Source organism: Podarcis erhardii, assembly GCF_964252035.2.
Source record: "Podarcis erhardii genome assembly, chromosome: 2".
Lineage (NCBI taxonomy): Eukaryota > Metazoa > Chordata > Lepidosauria > Squamata > Lacertidae > Podarcis > Podarcis erhardii.
The window spans coordinates 63458665-63480860 of NC_138498.1; the positions used below are offsets into that span (position 1 = coordinate 63458665).

At 43.6% G+C, this 22196-nt stretch overlaps 1 protein-coding gene across 2 annotated transcripts in view; it reads right to left on the bottom strand.

Moving 5' to 3' along the window:
• Nucleotides 1–22196, bottom strand: part of PDGFRB (platelet derived growth factor receptor beta) — a 72504-nt gene that overhangs the window by 18487 nt on the left and 31821 nt on the right. Inside the window, exons 1-10 of one of the 2 annotated variants that reach the window (XM_081851376.1) lie at nt 19309–19451; nt 18985–19067; nt 14190–14462; nt 13219–13485; nt 12553–12695; nt 11183–11357; nt 10026–10218; nt 8655–8770; nt 3265–3391; nt 1545–1750 (exon numbers count right to left, since the gene is read on the bottom strand). In XM_081851376.1, the coding sequence (XP_081707502.1) occupies nt 1545–1750; nt 3265–3391; nt 8655–8770; nt 10026–10218; nt 11183–11357; nt 12553–12695; nt 13219–13485; nt 14190–14462; nt 18985–19067; nt 19309–19340 (1615 nt within the window). In that variant the 5' untranslated portion in view covers nt 19341–19451. Of the gene's footprint in view, nt 1–1544; nt 1751–3264; nt 3392–8654; nt 8771–10025; nt 10219–11182; nt 11358–12552; nt 12696–13218; nt 13486–14189; nt 14463–18984; nt 19068–19308; nt 19452–22196 lie in introns of those variants that run through there. The other variant, XM_081851377.1, reaches the window with a different exon arrangement.

A 22196-nucleotide genomic window follows, 5' to 3' on the forward strand; every position in this document is an offset into this window, starting at 1 on the left:
CAGGGACATTTGAAGGTGAGTCTTGTGTATGTGTGATTCTGAAGGTCATGGGTTGGAGTCAACTATCTTTTTACTCAACAGGCTTAAGTTAGTCATGGCCATTCATTTCAGTGGGTCTACTCTGAGTAAACATTAGTTGACTACAACCCCATATATCCAAGGAAATGCCCAAACATGACTTTTATCAGTGTAAATTACCTGCTTGGAGCTATCCAAGGTCCTGCAACTCCTGCCAAATACTATTTATATATAATAGGAAGCCACCTCAGATATCTGTCATAATCTGTGGCATCCTACTCTGATCACAACAAGACACCATTATGGATATTATTTTTAAAAACAACAACATAAAAGAGAGGTGGAATGGGACTGCAGGTGCCTGACCTCTATGCATTCATAAAAAGGTCTGAAAAGGACCTCTGCCATGCATGTACACCTGAGCATATACATCTCCAAGCCCTAAGTGGTTATTTTGCTTTTTCCTCTCCATGCGTTGGTGCTTTTCTAAACAGGCGTGTCTTCAAGAACAAGAGGGATGTCTTGAGTGACTGACTCACCACCATATGCCCAAATCCCCATTTCTCAACACAGGCTGACATCTCTGCTACTTCTCATCAGTCTCTGCAGTAGTGTGGTATATTATCATTGAACATTAAGAATAACTGGGGTGTGGGCATGTGCCAAAACAATCACATTGACTGTTTTGTCACATACTCAACTTCATTGCTCAGCTTGCATCGCTGGTCTCCTTCAGAGTTTTGTAAAGCAGCTCATATAGGGTTGTGGTGATCACACAACAAAGAAGCCAAAGAAGCCATAACTATATAGAGTCACAGAGGACAGCAAAGGATTGAGAAACACAATGCAATGTTGTAGTATGTTGCTGGTTGCTTTGTTGCCTTATCTAGTATGGGAAGGACTGTAGCTCCATGGCAGAGCTCATGCTTTGCATGCGAAAGGTCCCAGGTTCAATTCCTGGCATGTCCAGGCAGGGCTTGGAAAGGCTCCTGCCTGAAACCCTGGGGTGAGACTGTGAGTAAACAATGTTGAACTAAATGCACTATTAGCCTGACTCTGTATATACCTGTGAGGGATTGAAGGGGGGGCGGAGAAAACAAACATTTTAAAAGATTGTACACTCCCAACCCCTTTGCCTTTCTCAAACCTTTTATGGTTTGGGGCACACAGAGGATAAATGCAGTTAAAAGGAATGGTGGTGGCAAGCTTTGCAGGCACTGAACCCATAGGAGAAGCAAGGCTATGCATTTATCACATTCATGCTTCCCTGTTCAGTATTTTCTCACTCACTTAACACCATCTGCTTTGGGAACTATGCCTCTTCATTTTCTCTTACTGTGCCTCTATAACTTGTGCTCCTGTGAGTTAATTTAAACACTGCCATATAATTCTAGGAATATCAGAAGGGACATATGGCATAAGTCGAGGACATGACGATGTTCCTACAATCCTACACTGAAATAAACATTGCTGTGTGCGCACACATGCACACACACGTATTATGCAAGACATGCTGTGGAACTCACTGTCTGGGACCAAGGTGATGTTCTGAGTATCTGTGCCCAAGAGGTTTTGAGTAGCACAACTGAGGAAGACCGGCTCATCTACTCTGTGGAGGTGCAGCTTGCTTGTCACGATGTAAATCCTCATATCATCTCGGTAGGTGGTGTTTGTTTCCAGAACCATCTCTTCAGAGGCATTCACCAGGGATTTGGTGGCTTCTGCATCACACCTGTTGTTGAAGATAATCAGCCAATGGAAGACAGCCCAGCTTCTTCAGATGTTTGATTCATTCACGCTCCATTTGAACTGCTGCAACCCAGTCCTGTGCCTGCTTACTTAAAAGTAAGTTTGTACAGGATTGTATGGTAGGTCTAAGTTGGAGACATTCAGTGCAACATCGAGTATGACCCTGAAAGTACATGATTCAGCCCCCTTGCTGAAGCTGCATCTGGTCAGTGGTCACCTTGGAACCCCATGTGCACCACCATGAGTTCCATGAGGGAAGGAAGGCAGGATATAAGTGCAATACAACATTTTTTATTGGCGGTGATCTGCAAACTGAAGAGACCTGAGAGCATCTTGGTCAGGGGTTGGCAACCTGCGGCTCATGGGCCACAAGTGGCCCACAGGTGTCATTTAAATGTCCCCTGAGCTGCCCGCTCAGTGAGTCCCTGAGCGCTATGCTAAACCGGCGCAGCATGGAGTGGGGACTCACTTCCGAGGCGCCGGAGATTGTGTCTGTGCATGTGCAGATGCCAGAAATCATGTCTGCGCAGACGCGATCTAGCCCACGGAGTGATCTCCGTGGGAGTGAACCAGCCAGGTGAGGTAAACCTGGCTGACCCCTGATCTTAGCTGTGAGTCACAGAAAACCTGCTCCCTGCCTTTTCCACCTGGCCTGACTGACTCCAGCTACAAAAGCTGAGGCTGCTGAACAGACTCTTGGATAGGGTATTGTTTGAGCGTTTTATGGGGATGTTGTTGCTGCTATTGTTGACATTAATTTTTCAGTTTGGTTGTATACTTTTTGATGTTTTATTATTGTTTATTACTACTTTTGTTACATTGTAATTATGTATTTCCCCCCTTGTTGTAAGCCTCCTTGAACATGGTTTGAACTATGGAAAGGCAGCGTACAAATAAAATTATGTAGGTATATAATTCAAGTTCAAAATGTTTGGAGTGCTGAAACTGTGAAAATAGCTATATGAAAAGCATGGTCACTGGAAGCTATTAATCCTTTTAATAGGGGAGTCAAGTGTTGTAGCCAAAACTGTTAAAGAAGAGAGAGGTGTATTGACATGCTTAGGCGAGGTTTGCGGAAGTAAAAAATACTTTAAAAAAAACACCTGTAATGGGGCATAGTAAAACAAAAACAGCCTAATAAGATCTGAGCATGATCAGTACTCACAGAATGTTGGCTGTCACTTGGAAAAGAAAAATGGGGGCAAACAAGAGGTGATGGAATAAACTGCTAGAGAAGGTTCTGGCTGCCTGGAGCACTGAAAAGGAGGAGTATTCCATCCAACCAGGAGGTGAAAAATATTGCAACATTCTGTTGCAGACCCCATCTGCCATGCACTTATTTCAATCCTTTGATGAGTAGCATGCCTATTGGAATCCATTCTCTGTGTTATGCAGTTATTGAGTCTCCTATTCCATCATATTTTAATTCCATCCCATGCTACTGGAAGTCCCAAGCACAAATGTACCAAACAGGCCCTTCAGAAGTGATCTCCTTACCATTTGGCATTATTGCAGGTATACCAGACAACCTCTGGCTGGGGCATTCCTTCTGTGATGCAGGTCACCGTTTGCTCCCCACTGGTCGTGTTGCTGTCCTCTCTCAAATGGGTCACCTTTGCTGGTACTGGTTATATTGGAGGAAAGAACACAAGAAAACAATGAGCTGCTTAAAAGGTAGGAAGGAGGTGGTTGGAATAAACAAGTCTCAGAAAACAGACCCCCACCTCTGCCACCCGAAAGAAACATTTGTGTTACAAATGATACTATTATTGATAAATACCCAGAATCAAAAACATAGTAGTCCAATTTGAGTCCCTGATTTTGATGGTGTATATATAAACATTCCATTTCCTGATTTCCCATCCTAATAATCAGGGCATTTACACGTGTGATGAATTTCAGGGCTCAAACTCACTGAAAATGGCCCTTACAATTGTGATGCTCTTGTGAGTCAACTGGTTACAGAGAAATCCTGTGCTTTTGCTGCACTGCACTAATGCTGGTGTGTGTGTCAATATATAGTTGTGATCCTGTGCACTTTCAGAGAGAACAAACAGAGCAGCACCCATCATAGGACATTTGTGACCTTCCAGCTACCCAACCCTTGAATCTAGTCATATACACCAAGCCTTAGGAGCCACCAGATGGAACTGTTGCCCTGTAGGTTTAACACACATTAGTTCCCAGGTTCAAAGCCTACATGTGGTCACATGGTAGAACTGGCTGGGAGGTCAGAGGCTAGAAGAGCAAAGCACCATAGCCAGTCAGAGGAAGTAATTCCACGGACTGACTTGTGGATGCTTGTCATCCTTCCCACGTCCTTGATCCTATTCACCCACATGTGGTTTTCCATTGTCTGCTGCTTATTGCTCCAGCAGATCTTGTTATGCATCTGCCCCTCTAGCCTTCGTTTCAGGCTACATCTACACCAGGGGTCAGGGACCTAAGGCCCATGGGCCAGAAGCAGCCTGCAGAGGTTGTTTGACCAGCCCACAAGCTGTCCCCGAAGTGAGTTGCCCACTCGTGCGCTGCACTAAACTGGCGCAGCATGGCACGGGGACTCGCTTCCACGGCACCGAAAATTGCGTCTGTGCAGATGCAGATGCCGATGCTGAAAATCGCAGGCGCACATGCAATCCAGCCCACAGAGGGATCTCCATGGGACCGATCTGGCCCAGGCAAGATAAACCTTGCTGACCTCTGAATTCTACACACCTACACAAAAAATGCTCTGAAAACAATCTGCAAAAAAAAGAAAGGCCAAAGAAAAAACCATTGTAAAGCTCACAATTGAAAATATCATTGAGTTGCGATTTCGGCTCTACAGCGCCATCCGGTGCCACAGTGTTATAAAGTATTTATAATGCTGTATTTTGACTAATGTAGCAGAGTCTTCACACAGTCTGATTGTATAGTTCACCAGGGAGATGGTGAGATACCAGGATGCTGTCCTCTTGCTAGAGAACATAAGACCAGCCTGCTGGATGAGGCCAATGGCTCATATAGTCCAGCATCCTGTTCTCACAGTGGCCAACTAGATGCCCATGGAAACCTGCAAGCGGTCTGCCCGCATGCAATTTCCAGCAACTGGTATTCAGAGGCATAATGCCTCTGACAATGAAGGTAGAACATAGGCATCCATGAATTTGTCTAATCTTCTTTTAAAGCCATCCAGGTTGGTGGCCATCACTGCCTCCTGGGAGAGTTCCATAGTTGAACTGTGTGCTGTGTGAAGAAGTACTTTCTTCTGTTTATCCTGAAACTGCCAACATTCAGCTTCATTGCATGTCCATGAGTTCTATTATGAGAGGGGGGGGCGGGATTCTCTATCCACTTTCTCCATGCAATGCATCACTTAATAAACTACTATCGTGTCGCCTCTGACTCACCTCTTCTCTATTTATTTTTTAATGATATTTTATTGAGTTTTAACAAAAAAACCATTAGATAAAGAAACACAAGAAAGATACAAAAAGACAAAAATACAAACATTTAACATTCTCTAAACCAAAAAGTCCCAAATGCTACAATCTTTTCTCACAGGAGTGCTGCTCCATCCCTTTCATCATTTTGGTGGCCCTTTGCTGAACTGTTTTCGAATCCTACCTACAACATATTTTGTTTTTTGAAGTGAGGCAGCCAGAACGGTACACGGTATTCCAAATGCAATCACACCATAGATTTGTATAATGGCATTATGATATCTGCAGCTTTATTTTCAATTCCTTTCCTAAAGATCCCGAGCAAGGAATTTGCCTTTTTCACAGCTACCACACACTGGCTTGACATATTTATTGAGCTATCTACTATGACTTCTTGCCCTTGGTCAGTCACTGCCCATTTAGATTCCATGAGCATATTTGTGAAATTAAGATTTTTCGCTCCAACATGCATCACTTTATACTTGCTTATGCTGAATTCCATTTGCCATTTTAACACCTTTTCACTCAGTTTGGAGAGGTCCTTTTGGAGCTCTTCACAATCTTTTTGTTTTAATGACCACAAACCATTTAGTATCATCAGCAAACCTGGCCACCTCATTGCTCACCCCAGATCATTTATAACAAGTTAAAAAGCACAGGTCCCAATACTGATCTTTAGGGGACTCAACTTGTCTACATCTCTCCATTCGGAAGCTGAATACAATGCATAACCTGAGCTCTGGTGGGATGTGGGGGTGTTTAATGCTTTAGACTAGGAATGAGGAACTTGTGGCATTCAATATCTTGTTGCTGAACTCCTGCTCCCATCAGCAGTGGCCAGGAATGATAGAGGTTGCAGTCCTCCCATCAACATCTGGAGGACCAAAAGTGCTTCATTCCTGCCACAGACCCTCTTCCATTAGGAGCTCCATTGTGAAGGTGGGTACAGGTGTGTGGGGAGGGAAATCCCTTTCCGCTTTGCATTATTATCACACAGAAACAGTTGTCAAACAAGCAAATTTTTATTGAACAGCCACAGTGGGAGAATAGGTTCAGAAATTAAGATGGGCACATGGGGTTCCCAACTTTCTTGTTCCAGCAGGGCTCCTAGGCCTTTGAAAGCTGCATGACATGCAACAGGGTACCAGGAACATATTTTGCTGTTACTGCATCTGCATCCTAAAGTGTGACTGCACCTGCTACATGGCTGTCTGTGAAGCAGCTTGCACAGGTACAGGAACACTGTGAAAGCAAATGATGGTAATCCCGTTTGGAAACAATTGCATTCACTCTGGCAGCTGTTGTTGTGGCAGGTCTTGCTGCAGGCCTCGATCACAGTCCACATTCTGCTGGACTTGGAACCAGACTTGCATCTGCACCTGTTGCAGGGTTAGCTGGAAAGAGAGACACAGGGGCAGTGATGAGTAATGGTCAATAGCTATGTTGTTCCGGTGCCCAGATGCTCAGCACATGGTTGTGAGCAAGTGATGAAAACAAAATGCTTTAACTTTAGTGCTCTTCCACGTCCCATGCCTCAGACCCACCCACACACCCCCTCCCTGGCCTGGAGACGCCTGACAACTGCATTCAGAGACTCATCTGTCAATGGTCACAGAAACAAAACTCACCTATCCCATGTAGGGGAGCTGTAGTGGAATTCTGGCTGCTGCTACTGTTTATTCCTCTTCATGTGCCAAGTCCTGATCCTGCAAAGAAAAAGAAGTCATGTGTTTTTGGCCAGAAGCAGCTGCCGCGGTGGTTGAAATGAGTGATTGGTTTTCACCAGCAGAAATAGCTGTGCTTTCTGCTGCCTTCATGGTGTCTGGTGTAGTTCTTCCTCCCTATTTATGCTGCGTGCCCTGTGTGGGATAAATTTGTGCTATCTGCTGAGCAGTGGCAATGGGTGAGGTGAGGTGGAGCCACCCTCCCAACACTGCTTATCTGAGATAGTGGAGAGATTAGGACCATGCTGTCACTGGTGGGACTGCTACCAGCATTCCATTACTTCCACCAGGACATCCATATGGCCCTAACCTCACTGTCATCTTGACTTGTCATAGGCCTGCCCAGATATGCTGCAGTAATGCTGGCATTGCAGGTATGGCTCCGCAGCTCAATCCCACTATATATGTCTCTATACTGCTGCTGTGAAGGGTTGTTCACCAATATGAAGTTTCCAACATTGTGAGGAATTGTGAACATGGAAGGTATGTCATGTCATGTCATGCCATGTACAGAATTCGTACTTTGAGGCATGGACTCCCCCTTCCTTGCTTACCTGTGTGGAGAACTTTGTCCTTGCATCCTCTGTCGCAGGAGTGAAGCAGAGTTTCCCATGGGGTGTTTGTCTCTGAAGTCCCGAGGCGAAGTTATCTGCAAGGGTTTTTGCTCTCTATTGATCCAGCAAAGCAATTCTGACGGACTTAGCAAGCACACCGTGAAAGAGAGAGCAGAATGAGAGGGCCAAGAGAGAGTGGCCTGGACTTACCTATGAAAACATTCTAGAATGCTTGGCCTGCCATGTTAAAAAGCACCTGCCACATGGGCAGGCCCATTCATGTGCAACACTCACACAGTACTGCCATATTGCAAGCATGCTAAAACTCCACATGTATGGATGCCACATGTGGTGGCAGAGTAAATGCCAGAATAAACATGAGAACAGATGTAACTTTTGCATGAAAAATGTACCGCAGTTTCTGAGTGCTTAATACAGTACAGCAAAGTGGTTAGAGACTTGACAAAACAGCCTGACAAAGTACAGTGGTGCCTTGCAAGACAAAATTAATTCGTTCCGCGAGTCTCTTTGTCTTGCACTTTTTTCGTCTTGCGAAGCACGGCTATTAGCGGCTTAGCGGCTATTAGCGGCTTAGCAAAAGGGGGAAAAAGGGAAAAAACTCGTAAGAACTCGCCCGACGTTTCATCTTGCGAAGCAAGCCCATAGGGAAATTCGTCTTGCGAAGCACCTCAAAAGACGGAAAACCCTTTCGTCTAGGGAGTTTTTCGTCTTGTGAGGCATTCGTCTTGCGGGGCACCACTGTATGTTTTCCTTTCCTAAGCTCTGCAAATAGAAACCTGCATTCCGTTAATCCTCCAGTTTTGCATGTGAGTCTTTGGCAAGCTCTGCAGTGCAGTGGGAGGGAGCCAGGGATGTGAAATATGCACCACTCTGATTTTATTGGTGCGCCTCTGTCATCAATGCTGTTCCCTACAATTGGTTTTTGTTTGTTTATTGTGCTATGGCTTTGTATTTGTACTTCAAAACAATAAAGCATATTTGCAAAAAAGAAAAGAAAAGAGACTCATTTGTTCAGTGGTACAGAAGTGAGTGCAGTGTCAATCCTTTTGGCAGTGGGACAATGCTTGTTCCCTGTCCTTGACATTTGTGTTGCTTTTGTTTAAATGAGCTGTGTTGATAAATAATTTCCTAGTGCAAGATAAATTTTTGCAAAGAAAACTGCTCACCATTAATCTGTAAGGTGAAGGAGAGCTCTTTCAAGTCATCTTCATGGAATGCTCGGACAGTATATAAACCTCCCTCACTCTGTTTCACCCTCACAAGGGTTAGAGTAGTATGGTACCTGGAGGAATTAGAACCTTATGTAAATTAAGATGCTGGAGCAGATGATCAGCTCATGTAGAAGCACGAAACCTGCTACAGTTAAAGTGGCATTTCTGCCAAGTCCCTTCAATCAAACTAAATTTGAAGACTCTTGTGAAATTATTGGAGCAATCCAGAAAATTGCCCATCATGGGCTAAAAGAGACTTTTTTCTTTCTTTCTTTCAAGGCAGGAATTTCCCCCCAGTTATACACAGAAAAGGAAAGCCACAGTGCTTTTGAAGCACACTGTAGTCACAGTACTTGCTTTGTCATCTCTTTCCCATCCTCGTTTGTTCATGCAGGCTGGCAGGGTGTGTGTGACCATGTGGATCCAGGCGATGGTTAATGCATCTTTGTATGAGGGGATGGTCCCTGGAGTCTGAGGTACCTGACAACTACTGATTGGTCACTAAGATCCCCTTTTTGGGCAAGGTGCTCAAGAGGGGAGTGGTGGTTCAGCTGCAGGAACTTTTGGAGGAAATTGATTATTTAGACCCATTCCAATCTGGGTTCAGGCCAGGTTTCGGGCCAGAAATTCACCTTGGTTGCTCTGATGGATGCCATTTTCTCTGATCAAGATTGCCAGTGTATGAGTGATGGTGGCACCTGCCCAGGAAATGGCACAGTTCATGTACCATCTGAAGCTGGTGATAGGCACTCTTTGCCACAGAGGAGACTTGGGCCTCCATGTGCAAAGGTACTCCCAAGGTCCTCAACAGCATACAGTACCTATTCCTTCAGAAGCAGTGCAACCCCTTCTAGAAAAGGTGAAATGCCCAGTTCCTGGACCTAGGAACCACTCAGACACAGTGTCTCTGCTTTTAACAGGATTCATTTTGTGAGCCCTCATTCACTGCATCCAGGCAGGCACTGGTTCAGCTTGTGGACAGCCTTAATGGAGACTCACAGATGGGTGTGATGAGGATTGTGTGCCCCAGATGACTACTCCCAACGGCTTCATATAGATGCTAAGTAGCATCAGGGACAAAAGAGTGCTTTGTGGCACCCTGTATCTATGTTGCTAGGGTGTGGCATAGACTCCCAATACCATTCTTTGAGGCTAGTCTTGCAGGTAGGAGCGGAACCACAACAGATCAGTGCCTTCAACTCACAGAGATGTTCTTGGAGGATGCAGTGGTGGACAGCATTAACAGCCACTGAAAGATCCAGAAGGAGCAATCAGGGTCACACTCCCTGGCTGATTTTGCCAGCTCATTTGACAGCAGACACTTACTTGGTTTCTGAGGAATTCCTGGTGCTGATGGCAAATTCACTGTTGCTCTCTGAAGTCAGGGGCTGATTATTCTGAAGCCAAACGATAGTTGGGCTTGGATACGCCTCAATCAGCACATGGAAGGTGTGGCTTTTGTGCAGTTCAGCAGACACTGTGTCATTCAGAATAGTGTGGAAGGTCACAAAGCCATGCTCTAGATAAGGAAAAGTGGGAGAGAGAATTCACAGTTAAGCAGAGTGGCTTTGACTTTGCCATCTTTCCAGCTTCCTCTTGCAGATCTATGTGTTCTGCAGTTTGAACAGCTGAACAGAAAGCAAAGTGACTGAGTGGGTAGGAAGGAAATGGGATCGTTGAGAGATTGGAGGAAAACAGAGTGACCAGCGGGGAGCAAGGGGAGAATGTAGAGTGTCACAAGGGGAAAAGAGAAAGAACAGAGTGTCCAAGACATGTGTGCACACATGTTGGATCCAGTAAAACGGATGGTTTTAATATTGCACTTCTTTCATGGGTTACCAACATCCCACCATCATGTCACGGCTCACATCTGTTTCTTAATGGAAACAACAACAAAATCACAGATCTGACACTTTCCAGTGCTGCAAAACCATGAATCTGAGGCATGGATCCTTAGGGATCCTTGTAATTTTTACAATTCCTCTCAAAACCACCATCAAAACATAGGTCACCTTTGTGTACATAGCTGTGCTTGTGACTTCTTGGTGGTTTTGTCGTCATTTAGTATAAAAACCATGAATACGTGTGAGGCTCTGTGTTTTGGAACAATGCTTTTGTGCTCCTTAGAAACACCAGATCTGTGATTTTAACAGTTCACCAGTGCAAGCTTTTGGGGGAGCCCACTGAAAATTATACAGTCAAAAGGATCTACTTTAATTCTACTGGATATCCAGACCCCATGGAAAAGTGTTCATGTTTTATGCTTTTCTGTCTGTTGATGTATGACCTGGCTGAAAAGGGAAATAAGTGACCAGAGGGAGACGTGCCTACAGGCCCCACAAAGGTTGGCAACTCCTTTGCAAGATAATAGTTCTGTAAAAAGAATCAAAGTACAAAAAAAAAAAAAGGTTTATAGAGTCAGTTCAACACCATCTAATTAAATTTCACCAGGCTGATGGAATTTTATATACAAACAAACATACCAATCACTCTGATAAAGATGCTTTGTGTTTCTTTTTGCCCATGATAGGTGTCAGTGGCCTCACAGATATAATCTCCTTCATCCTCCAGCTCTGCATTGTGGATGGTTAAGGTGGTACTAGTATCGCGACTGCCCCTTGTTCCAACATCGGTCCATGGTTTTACCTCCTTGCCTACCTGCAGAAGAATGGAAAAAAGATTACATGATGTAAATAGCGCTTAGCATTACAGGAGTTTTTTCAAGTGTGTCGAAGGGTTTGTTGAACCCACATAGCCATGCTCAAATGATTGAAGGTAAGAGCATAAGAACGCGAGATAAGCCTGTTGGATCAGGCCAGTCGCCCATTTAGTCCAGCATCCTGTTTTCACAGTGGATGAGCAGGTGCCTATGCAAAGCCTGAAAGTGCCCCTTGCAGTGGAGGTAGAGCATAACAATCATGACCTCTATCTACTGATATATAGGTAAAGGAGCCTCTATAGGAGTCATTCAGGGATGTGCAAATTCTCTGCTGTTCATATGGCACTTGCATCTGGCATCTATTTTCCATCTAACAAATCAACACATCTGATGTTGAAAGGCCCTTAGAAGAAAGCACCATGGCAGTGTGCTAATACATAAGTAAGGCAGCTTGGTATGCTTTTCCCCATTCTTCTACTCAAGCAGCAGATTGTGTTCACTCTTTTATTTATATTTTATTTTTAATAGGAGTATTTACATATTACCATCTCATAAAGTATCAAGGCAGGGGACGCGGGTGGCCCTGTGGGTAAAACCTCAGTGCCTAGGGCTTGCCGATCGCATGGTCGGCGGTTCGAATCCCCGCGGCGGGGTGCGCTTCCGTTGCTCGGTCCCAGCGCCTGCCAACCTAGCAGTTCGAAAGCACCCCTAAGTGCAAGTAGATAACTAGGTACCGCTTCTAGCGGGAAGGTAAACGGCGTTTCCGTGTGCGGCACTGGTGCTGGCTCACCAGAGCAGCTTCGTCACGCTGGCCACATGACCCGGAAGTGTCTCCAGACAGCGCTGGCTCCCGGCCTCTTAAGCGAGAGGAGCGCACAACCCTAGAGTCGGACACGACTGGCCCGTACGGGCAGGGATACCTTTACCTTTGCCTTTAAAGTAACAAGGCAGTGAACAGAAATGGAGGGCACTTCATTAATGAATTCATTAATATTTCCATCCTATCCTAGGTGGCTTTGGCTTTGTAGCCCAGTTATTACACTCAAACAGTTGCCTCTCTGTTGTAATGTCTGCCCACCCTTCTACAGAGAAGACAACAGGGCAATTAGTCCATCACTTGTGTTATGTCCAGTCTGGACGAGAAGACAAAACAAACCTCCCAGCCACTCCCCACCGCCCCGGCCATTTACTTACCTTCTGACCAGGATAACTCCAAGTATAATTGACCAGATCAATGCCTCTCACTGCACAAGTCACACTGATATTTTCCCCTTGTTTCAAAATAGTTTGCACAGCACTGACAGTGACATTGATGACGGAGGTAGGAGAAGAGGAAACTATAAAAGGGGAAATTTCAAATTAGTATGAAAAGAAGCCAAAATTACAGGAGGACAGATTCACATGACTGAAATTGCACATGGGATGTACACCAAGTTCATATTGCTGGCTTCATGGTTGTTGTATGATTATTCCTTTGCACATTGAGTTTAATTTTCTCTCTATGAAGATGTGAGTAATCCTGCTGCCACCTCAAAAAATAAATCTCAGCATAGGCTGGAGAATAAATATGGCAACACAATGGAGTAATACATCAGGCAACTGTTCCAGGTACAAAGCAAACTGAATACTCTGCGGACATGGCTAATTTTAATTGGGCAGGTCCACTTCCAAAAGGTTGTCTTGCACTTTGGGCAGGAGGGTGGACTGGCTTCATTTGCTACATGTTGTTCAATGGGTGAGACTCAACACCAAAACACAAAATTAGGCTGCTGTATTTCAGTACAGAAAGGCCGTAACTTTTGACTGAAGAGCAACTCCTTTGCCCACATTAGATGAGGAAAGTATTATGAAAAGGTTCACCTTGGATGCTGTACACATAAAATGTTTCAGAGTCAAACTCCTGCTCGTCCAATGTTGCCCTGCAGATGTAGGACGTGTCTTCAAAGTACCCCTTGAAGCCTTGTTGTGCAAAATAAGTGCTGGGGATTGGGTCATCGATCTTCTTTTCATAAAGGGTCACTCTTGTGTTGGGGTCTGTCACACGGCATGGGATAATGTCTTCACCATGGCCTGTGGTGAAAACAAATGTGTCCTCTTGGCTGCTAGGTACGAATGGCAAAGAGGGGTCTATAGGTAGAAGAAGGTGGAGAGAAACCAATTGATTATGCAACGGCACAGATAATATTCAGTAACAATAATAAAAAAGATGAAGTCCTGGCATAAGACATTTGTAAACTGAACAATTAATAATAATAATAACAATAACAATAACAATAACAACAACAACAATAATAATATTTATACCCCACCCATCTGGATGGGTTTCCTCAGGCAATCTGGGTGGCTTCCAACTGAATATTAAAATATTATTAATATTAAAAACAATACAGAATAAGGATGAATTGGAAGAGACTCAGCATCAGGTTTAGTGTTATTGGAATACTACAGTCCTATTTTCTCTCTAGCTTGGACAAAGCAGCGTTTCCCTCTTGTCAGACTGGAGTTGTTGCAAAAGAAGATTATATATATCTAAGTTAAATTATTTCTTTAAGGTGGGCCATCTCTGGAGATGGTAGGGTTTTGTGGAAACTGAACATGGTAAAGAAAAGAGGAATGGGGCTAGAAGCACACTGTTCACAAGAGTTTGGGTTGTTTGTTTCTTGCATATGCCACAAAGTTAAATCCTGTAGCATTCACAGGCCCAAACCACACCACAGATCACCGTGTCACCTTTCTTCAACATCCTCCTATATATTCTAGTCTTCCAGATCTCCATGCATGCACACCAACCCAGAGACTTAAAAGCAGCAAGGCACTGCAATCTCCAATACCTGGTACAAAAATGTAGATGGCTTTTTCCTCTGCGGATTGTTTGTAGAGACAGGAATATTCACCCGTATCATAGCCGGTCACATTCCTGAGTGTAAGGACGCTAATAAAAGTGTTGTCCCTTCTCTCCAGCCCAGTGTCTAATACGTGTTTACTGTCCTTTTTCCAGTAAATCTCGTTCTGCCCTGAGCATATCACAGAAAAATCACTGTAGAGGCTGAGGATGACTTCTTGGTCATTAGGTGAAATCTCCAGGGAGCTGGTTTGTGGCAATCCTTGAAGGAAAACAAATCATAAGAGAAACACTAAAGTCCCGCAGTTCAGAAGCTGAGGTGGTGGTGTTAAAACTTGTTAGCCGCTTGTTACCCAAAGGTCTCCAAGCGACTTACAATACATGGCAGTAGTCATTAATCATTAATCATGCATTCATTGTTTTAACTCTTGAATTGCATGCAAAGCTCAACCACAATCCTGATTGCTTTAGTGGTTCTAACACACTGGTCAATCTCAGATGTTTCACGAAAATTCATAGGCATACTATTTCTCAACCAAAAGTGAGAGCCTGGTGTTGGTCCTTAATTGCTTTGTTATGGAAAAACAAAACATTATAAAGAAAACACAGATTTGCTCAGTGATGATTATATGGTGTGAATAGATAATTAAGGTTGCAATCCTCTACGCACTTACCAAGAGACAGGTACCACTACACTAATGATAATGATAATGATAATGATAATGATAATGATAATGATAATGATAATGATAATAATAATTTATTTGTACCCCGCCCATCTGGCTGGGCCTCCCCAGCCACTCTGGGCGGCTTCCACAGAGAAGCTTATCACTTTGACATCTGATGGGAGGGTGTTCCACAGGGTGGGCGCCACTACCGAGAAGACCCTCTGCCTGGTTCCCTGTAGCTTTGCTTCTCGCAATGAGGGAACCGCCAGAAGGCCCTCGGCACTGGACCTCAGCATCCAGGCAGAACGATGGGGGTGGAGACGCTCCTTCAGGTATACTGGGCCGAGGCCGTTTAGGGCTTTAAAGGTCAACACCAACACTTTGAATTGTGCTCGGAAACGTACTGGGAGCCAATGTAGGTCTTTCAAGACCGGTGTTATGTGGTCTCGGCGGCCACCCCCAGTCACCAGTCTAGCTGCCGCATTCTGGATTAGTTGTAGTTTCCGGGTCTCCTTGAAAGGTAGCCCCACATAGAGCGCACTGCAGTAGTTAAATAAGATTTACTTCTGAGTAAAGGGACGTGGGTGGCGCTGTGGGTAAAACCTCAGCGCCTAGGACTTGCTGATCGTATGGTCGGCGGTTCGAATCCCCACGGCAGGGTGAGCTCCCGTTGTTCGGTCCCAGCTCCTGCCCACCTAGCAGTTCGAAAGCACTCTTCAGTGCAAGTAGATAAATAGGTACCGCTTTATAGTGGGAAGGTAAACGGCGTTTCCGTGTGCTGCGCTGGTGCAGGCTTGCCAGAGTAGCTTTGTCACGCTGGCCACGTGACCCGGAAGTGTCTCCGGACAGCACTGGCCCCCGGCCTCTTAAGCGAGATGGGGCGCAACCCCAGAGTCGGTCACGACTGGCCCGTATGGGCAGGGGTACCTTTACCTTTACCTTTACCTTTACCTTTAGACATGTATAGGATTGCACTGTCAGACATCAGCACAGGGCCATAGGCAGGCATAGGCAAACTCGGCCCTCCAGATGTTTTGGGACTACAACTCCCATCATCCCTGATCATTGGTCCTGTTAGCTAGGGATGATGGGAGTTGTAGTCCAAAAACAGCTGGAGGGCCAAGTTTGCCTATGCCTGGCCATAGGAAAGCCACAGGATAATCCATATATTTTCTTCTCTTAGAACGTTTAAGATTCTGGCTTTTTAATACTTTTGAAGAAGGGGAGAGTCATAGGAACAAGCTGCATTTCATTGCTTTTTTCTATCATATATTTAAAAGGTGAAGTGTCTTCCATGACACTTATTTCCATTATGTGATTTCATTTGCAGGTTGTGTTGGATAGATCTAGTCATGTTCCAAATGTGAGAGGAAAATCACAACAAAACTAAAAGTAAAATTGCCAGGAAATCTTTCGGAAATGTTAAGGTAGACAATGTCTTCCTGAATTGCTTCCTATGAGCGCATCACAGCTGCCAGCTTCCTAGCTTTTGCAGAGAGGTTTCCCAATGTTACTAGAGAGTGGAAACAGCCATAGAAGAAGGATATGCTATACTCCACTTAACTGTCCTCCTTCTCATTGTGTAATTGTGCTCCCACAGTTATTATATTGGTCATGGAAGTACAACAGTCACAAATCATTTCCCATTGCATAGGACAATGAAAGGAGAGTGCAAAATGCTTCAGTTTAGAAATGTACACTGCAGCTTGTCCTTAGAAAGACAGAAAGAGTCTTGCAGATTTATCACCAGGCTATATCTCTATGTAGAACTGCCAATTCCAGGATTTCAAAACTCATCCACCTGAGCTTCCAAAGTATGGATTACTTTATTTATTTATGGTGCTTTTCAGCACCCTGCCTTTCCATTAAGAGGTGGCTTACAAATGTTAAAAACAATGAAATAATACAGAACAAAAAATGGAAAAATATAATAAAGGGACCCAAAATATTTGAAAGACTTTTGTTTTTGTTGTTGTCTTAAAACAAATGAACAGCCACCCTGATCTGCTTTTTAAACATATTTTGCCCACATCTAAATAATAATAAAAATGTTCCCCACAAATACAGCAACAGAGACTTACTATGCTCAGGACATTTACAAAATAACATGAATAAAAGGTGTAATTGTAGCAAGGGGAAAAACAGGATGTTGAAGGACAGCAGTGGAGACTGTGAAGCAGCAAGTTTTAAGCGTGGGCATCTAGGAAGCAGTTCTGGCCTTGCTCTTGGAGCATAAAGAAAGTGAAGGTACTCATGTTGTTTCATTTGGTGCCAAGGCACAAAATCTTTATTTTGAAGGTCCCTTGCCTGAAGGATGTCAGACAGACAGCTTCTTCAGCTGCCAGAAAACCTCTGCCAGAAATCTTCCATTTGTGTAGAAAGAAGGAGAAAAACACTATAAGAGACCTGCACAATTTGCAAATAGGGATGAACAGATCACTTTATTTCTGGTCTGTATTAGTTTGCATGTGCTCCATTTCTCCATTTAATCTCCAATTTTAAAATAATTCAAAATTCATATTTTTGAATGTATTTTCTAATAAATATACATTTTGAAACTCCCCCCCTCAAAACACACATTTCTAAATGTATTTCTCCATCTTTAAATGCATTAGGGTATTTTTTTTAAGCCAAGAAAGGTGCAAAGCCTGAGGGATAACTGTGCTCCAATCTGCATAATAATCCAGGAGATGTGGATCAGATCAGTTCCTACTGAACTTCACAAATAATGAATTCCTTAAACATTGCTGTTTATAAGCGACCAAGGTGAACTCAGTCCATCCAACAGCAATGTCAACTTCAAGCGAAGCGTTTCACTGAGTGGATGTGCCAGTCTGCTAATGTTTGCACATAAAGCTGCATTTTAATAATAATAATAATAATAATAATAATAATAATAATAATAATTTATTTATACCCTGCCCATCTGGCTGTGTTTCAGGACACAGCAGCATGATGAAAAGCTGACAACCCTACTATGCACACACAAACATTTCTTTCATCCCATTGTCACTTCTGATGAAATTTTGCAATTTTTTGAAGCAATACCACACAACATCTGAAAAAAGCCGGAAGAGTGTACAGCAAACCACCAGAAGCATCCCTTTTTAAAAGTGACTTAAACTTTCTGAAAAAACCCCCACAATCCTTTAATTTGGTTTAGCTTCAGAGAAGCATGAGGGTACTTCTGCTTAAACACAGGGTAGTTTCAACTTCCCTTTTCTGATAGCAACCCTTATATGCCCCTTAAAATCTCCCTAAAGGTTTTGGACCCTCTGTGGCAGCAGCCTATTCCACCCCGTTTTGTTTATGTATTGTGATATATGCGGTTCTTATCAGATTGTTTGCAATTGTATATTGAATCATTTTGAATTGTTTCACTTACAAGGCAGTGAAATTACTTTAAAGAGGGGTGGCATATAAATGTTTTAAATAAATAATAAACAACAAAATAAATGCTATTTATTTACATTTGACATTTATTGACGACCTATTAATAACACCCTATAGGGAGAAAAGAGAACATTTAAACATTAAACTAGCACATGCACGAGAAAGCCTCCAACCTTCAAGACAGAGCTTGAGAACCTGAAGTCCTCCAGATGTTGTTGGATTCCAATTCCCAGCCTGCATGGCCAATCGCCAGAGATTAAAGGGGTTGAAGTCCAGCAACTTCTAGAGGGCCACAGGCTCCCCATTCTTGTTTTAGGGGCTACCTCTGGTAAGCAAAATTAGCCTCTCCCTTGCCTATACAGAAGCACATTGCACATACTTGGGTTCATCCAAGCCTTTGTCTGCAACCTAAATCTAGTTCCTCATAGCTGTTATAAAGGGAATTGTGGGCTGTGTATTTATTCCTGTTTTGCGAGTTGTACAGGCCTGCCCTACAAGAACAGGAAAATGAGCATGTTGCAGCCTATGAGGGGGAAAAAGTCTTTCATTTAAATGCTACTGGGTCTGCACACTAACACTGCATGCACATGGCTTAAGACAGGGGGACATGTCTCAACAGGAGAACTGCCATATCTGCACCTCCTTTTCTCTTCATCTGTCCTGTGCACTGTGGGGATTCCTTGAGAAGTTCACACAGACACACTTAGTCATGTGTTTGCTTACCTGTGAGAAAGAACAGCAAGAAGAGGAGCATCTTCAAAAACAGAAGTCGCATCGTGGGAGTTCCTTTCGTAGCAAGCAATGCCCTGTTAAAAAAAGCAAATTCTTGTGAGTAGAAAGCTGGAGAATACCCAAGTTCCTTTGGAGAAAACATGAGATTACAAATGTGACTAGCAATTCCACAGGAGACATCTTCTCCCTGTAGACTTAATTACTAACATCCTCTTTCTCAGCCTCAGACAGGGACCACCAGTGTAGGTGGAGAGAGGAAATCAGCAAGGGAAATCCAAGGTAATCGAAAGTTCAATGTGGTTTTTGGCTGCCAACCTTTTGACAATGAACATTGAAGTGAGCCTCATACAGAAGGCAAGTCCACAAAGTGCAAATCCTTGGACTGGCCATACACTGGATCAGTGTTGGTGAACAGCCAGCCTATGCTATCTTCCTCCACACTATAGGTTGGTTGTGTATTGAGTGCATGGTGATTGCTGAAGATCCAAACAGAGTCTGCAGGGATTGCTCATAATTCCTCAGCTTTAATTTTGGAACAGGGTTAGCATAGGATCATAACCACAGCATTCCAGATTAATGAGCTATGAAGCATCTTTGTGACGACTCATGGTACTTCCTGCGTCATCTAAGGGTCAGTTTATTTTACTAGCTGGATATAGTAGGTGTACAGAGTGTGTATGCTTGAAACCACTGCAACTCATCTGATTTTTATATACGTCTTCTGAGCAACAACACTTCTCCTGTACATGTGAGGATTACTACTAATCATAACACTTGGGGTTTATACAGTGATTTTATTTTTTTGCAAAGTTAGCAAATTATAGAACTGTGGAGTAAATTCCTTTTATTCCCACTTTACAGATGAGACGGTGAGCCTGAAGATGGAGGCCACACCCTTTATTTAGAAACTGGCTGTAGTACTTTTTACTATGCTCTTATGAATATTCAGTATGCCACTCAGGGTACTTTTACTAAAATAGTGAACGACTATGAGCAGGACAATGCATCCTGTATTGCTGCTCAATGCAAAACAGGAAGTGCCAGCCTGCCCTGCTGCACCACCCACTAGGCCACCTTCTCCGAAGAACTGGTGCTGTTTTCCAGCAAGATCTCACTGAAATCTTGTGAGATGTTGTGCACTCCACAATATCTTGTCAGGTTTTGGTGAGATCAGCACTTTTGCCTGATGGGTGTGCTGCGCCTGGTTATGTGATTGATCTCTAACACTCACAGTTTCTTTAAAATCCTTTCTTTAAAAAAATCTAAAATATATGGGGCAGGGTTGCATATGGATTTGCTGTTGCCTATATATGACATGGTGTGTGACTGATTCTATTAAAAAAACACCCCAACTTTCCTAAGCGCAGTGGCCAATTAGAAATTCATTGTCTTCTTATGACTCTTTGAAAGTTGTCATGACTCTTCAAGGAACAAGGCCAGGGATTCAGAGGAAATATCATTGCCATATGTTCCCACTGCACCAGAAGGTTTAGCATAAGCAGAGTCTGAGTTGCCAGCACCTCCCTGGTCTGGTGAGTTCATATTGCCTCCGAGAAACCATCATTTCCCCTGGTTGCTGAATTGGGCTAGACCCCTTTAAATGAAGAGGCTTTGAGCACTGGAAGGGGAGATCACCACCCCGGAAAGAGCTGCAGCTTTATTTAGGGCTCGCTTTGTGTTTGCCTGCCATTGAAGCATTTTGAATTTGCTTGCATGACCTTTCAGCCTGAGCTTTGCATGGAGCTATCCAGGGTGCTACTTGCTTTGCTTGAACTTTGCCTTGCTGGAACTTGACCCTTACCATATTTGGCATTGCCTTACTAGAACTGGAAACTGGCTTTGCCTTGCTGGAATCTGAATCACTCACCCAGCTCCCTACCCACCACCAATACTCGGGATAGAATCCTATCTGGCTGAGACCACTGAAATAATAAATAAATTCCAATAGACAGTTGGTGTAATTTGTACGCCTCTTCCTATATGTTTTCCTTAGCAAAATGAAATATGTGCCTTTCCAGCATGCAGATATTAGTACATTACAGATTCCAGCTTATACAATCTGTTTATCATATTTCTTGTGTTAAGTATGTTCTGAATATTTTTGCAAGGTTTTTGTTTTAAAGACTTTATTTGAAGAAGACATATTCGGTCATAATTCTATCATTCCACAGTTCTAGTGACTAGAATTATGGAACTATAGGGACACATGTTGGCCTGCAAAGAAGATTCCTCCCTCCCTCATGAGCTTTCTTTGCCACAACCATCAGCAGCAAGAAGGGTCTTTGTATATCACTTGTTCATAGTGACTCCAGTGACCTTTGCTCGTAATAGCTCTATGAACTGTGATTGATTGATACCACATGCCCAGAGATGGCAGCAGTAGTGGCAGCAGAAACACCAGTTTAACTGGGGAAAGGACTCTCAAAAATATCACTCTTAAAAACATCTCCTTACCCCTACCCCCCTGGTGGACCTTCCTTGCTACAACACATGATACAAGACTTGCTGTTCCAGATCTATCACTCTGAGAATCTATCTATCAGCCTGATTTTATTATTGTGAAGGGCTTTGTGAACCATTATGATGGATATGCATTATGGGTAAGTGTTGTAAAACAATAAATGGATAATTCCAGAAAAGTTAGCCTGCCATTCTATGTACACATACTTGGGTATAAGTTACACTAAACGCAATGTGCATGCATAGGATTAGAGTATGACTGTTTCTGAACAGAAATGAGAACTTCTCCATATCCCACAAGGACTAACCTTCATATCACAATGGTAGCTTGATAACTGTATACAGTCATACCTCGGAACAAAACAAATTCCTTCCAGTAGCACCTTAAAGACCAACTAAGTCAGTTCTTGGTATGAGCTTTCGTGTGCATTCTCATACCAAGAACTGACTTAGTTGGTCTTTAAGGTGCTACTGGAAGGAATTTGTTTTGTTTTGACTATGGCAGACCAACACGGCTACCTATCTGTAACTAGTCATACCTCGGGTTAAAGTAGCTTCAGGTTGAGCATTTTCGGGTTGCGTTCTGCGGTGACCTGGAAGTAACAGAATGGGTTACTTCCGGGTTTCACCACTCGCGCATGCGCAGACGCTCAAAATGACATCACACGCATGCGCAGAAGCGGCAAATGGCGACCCATGCACGTGCAGATGTGAGTTGCGTTCTGCTCAGGATACAAACGGGG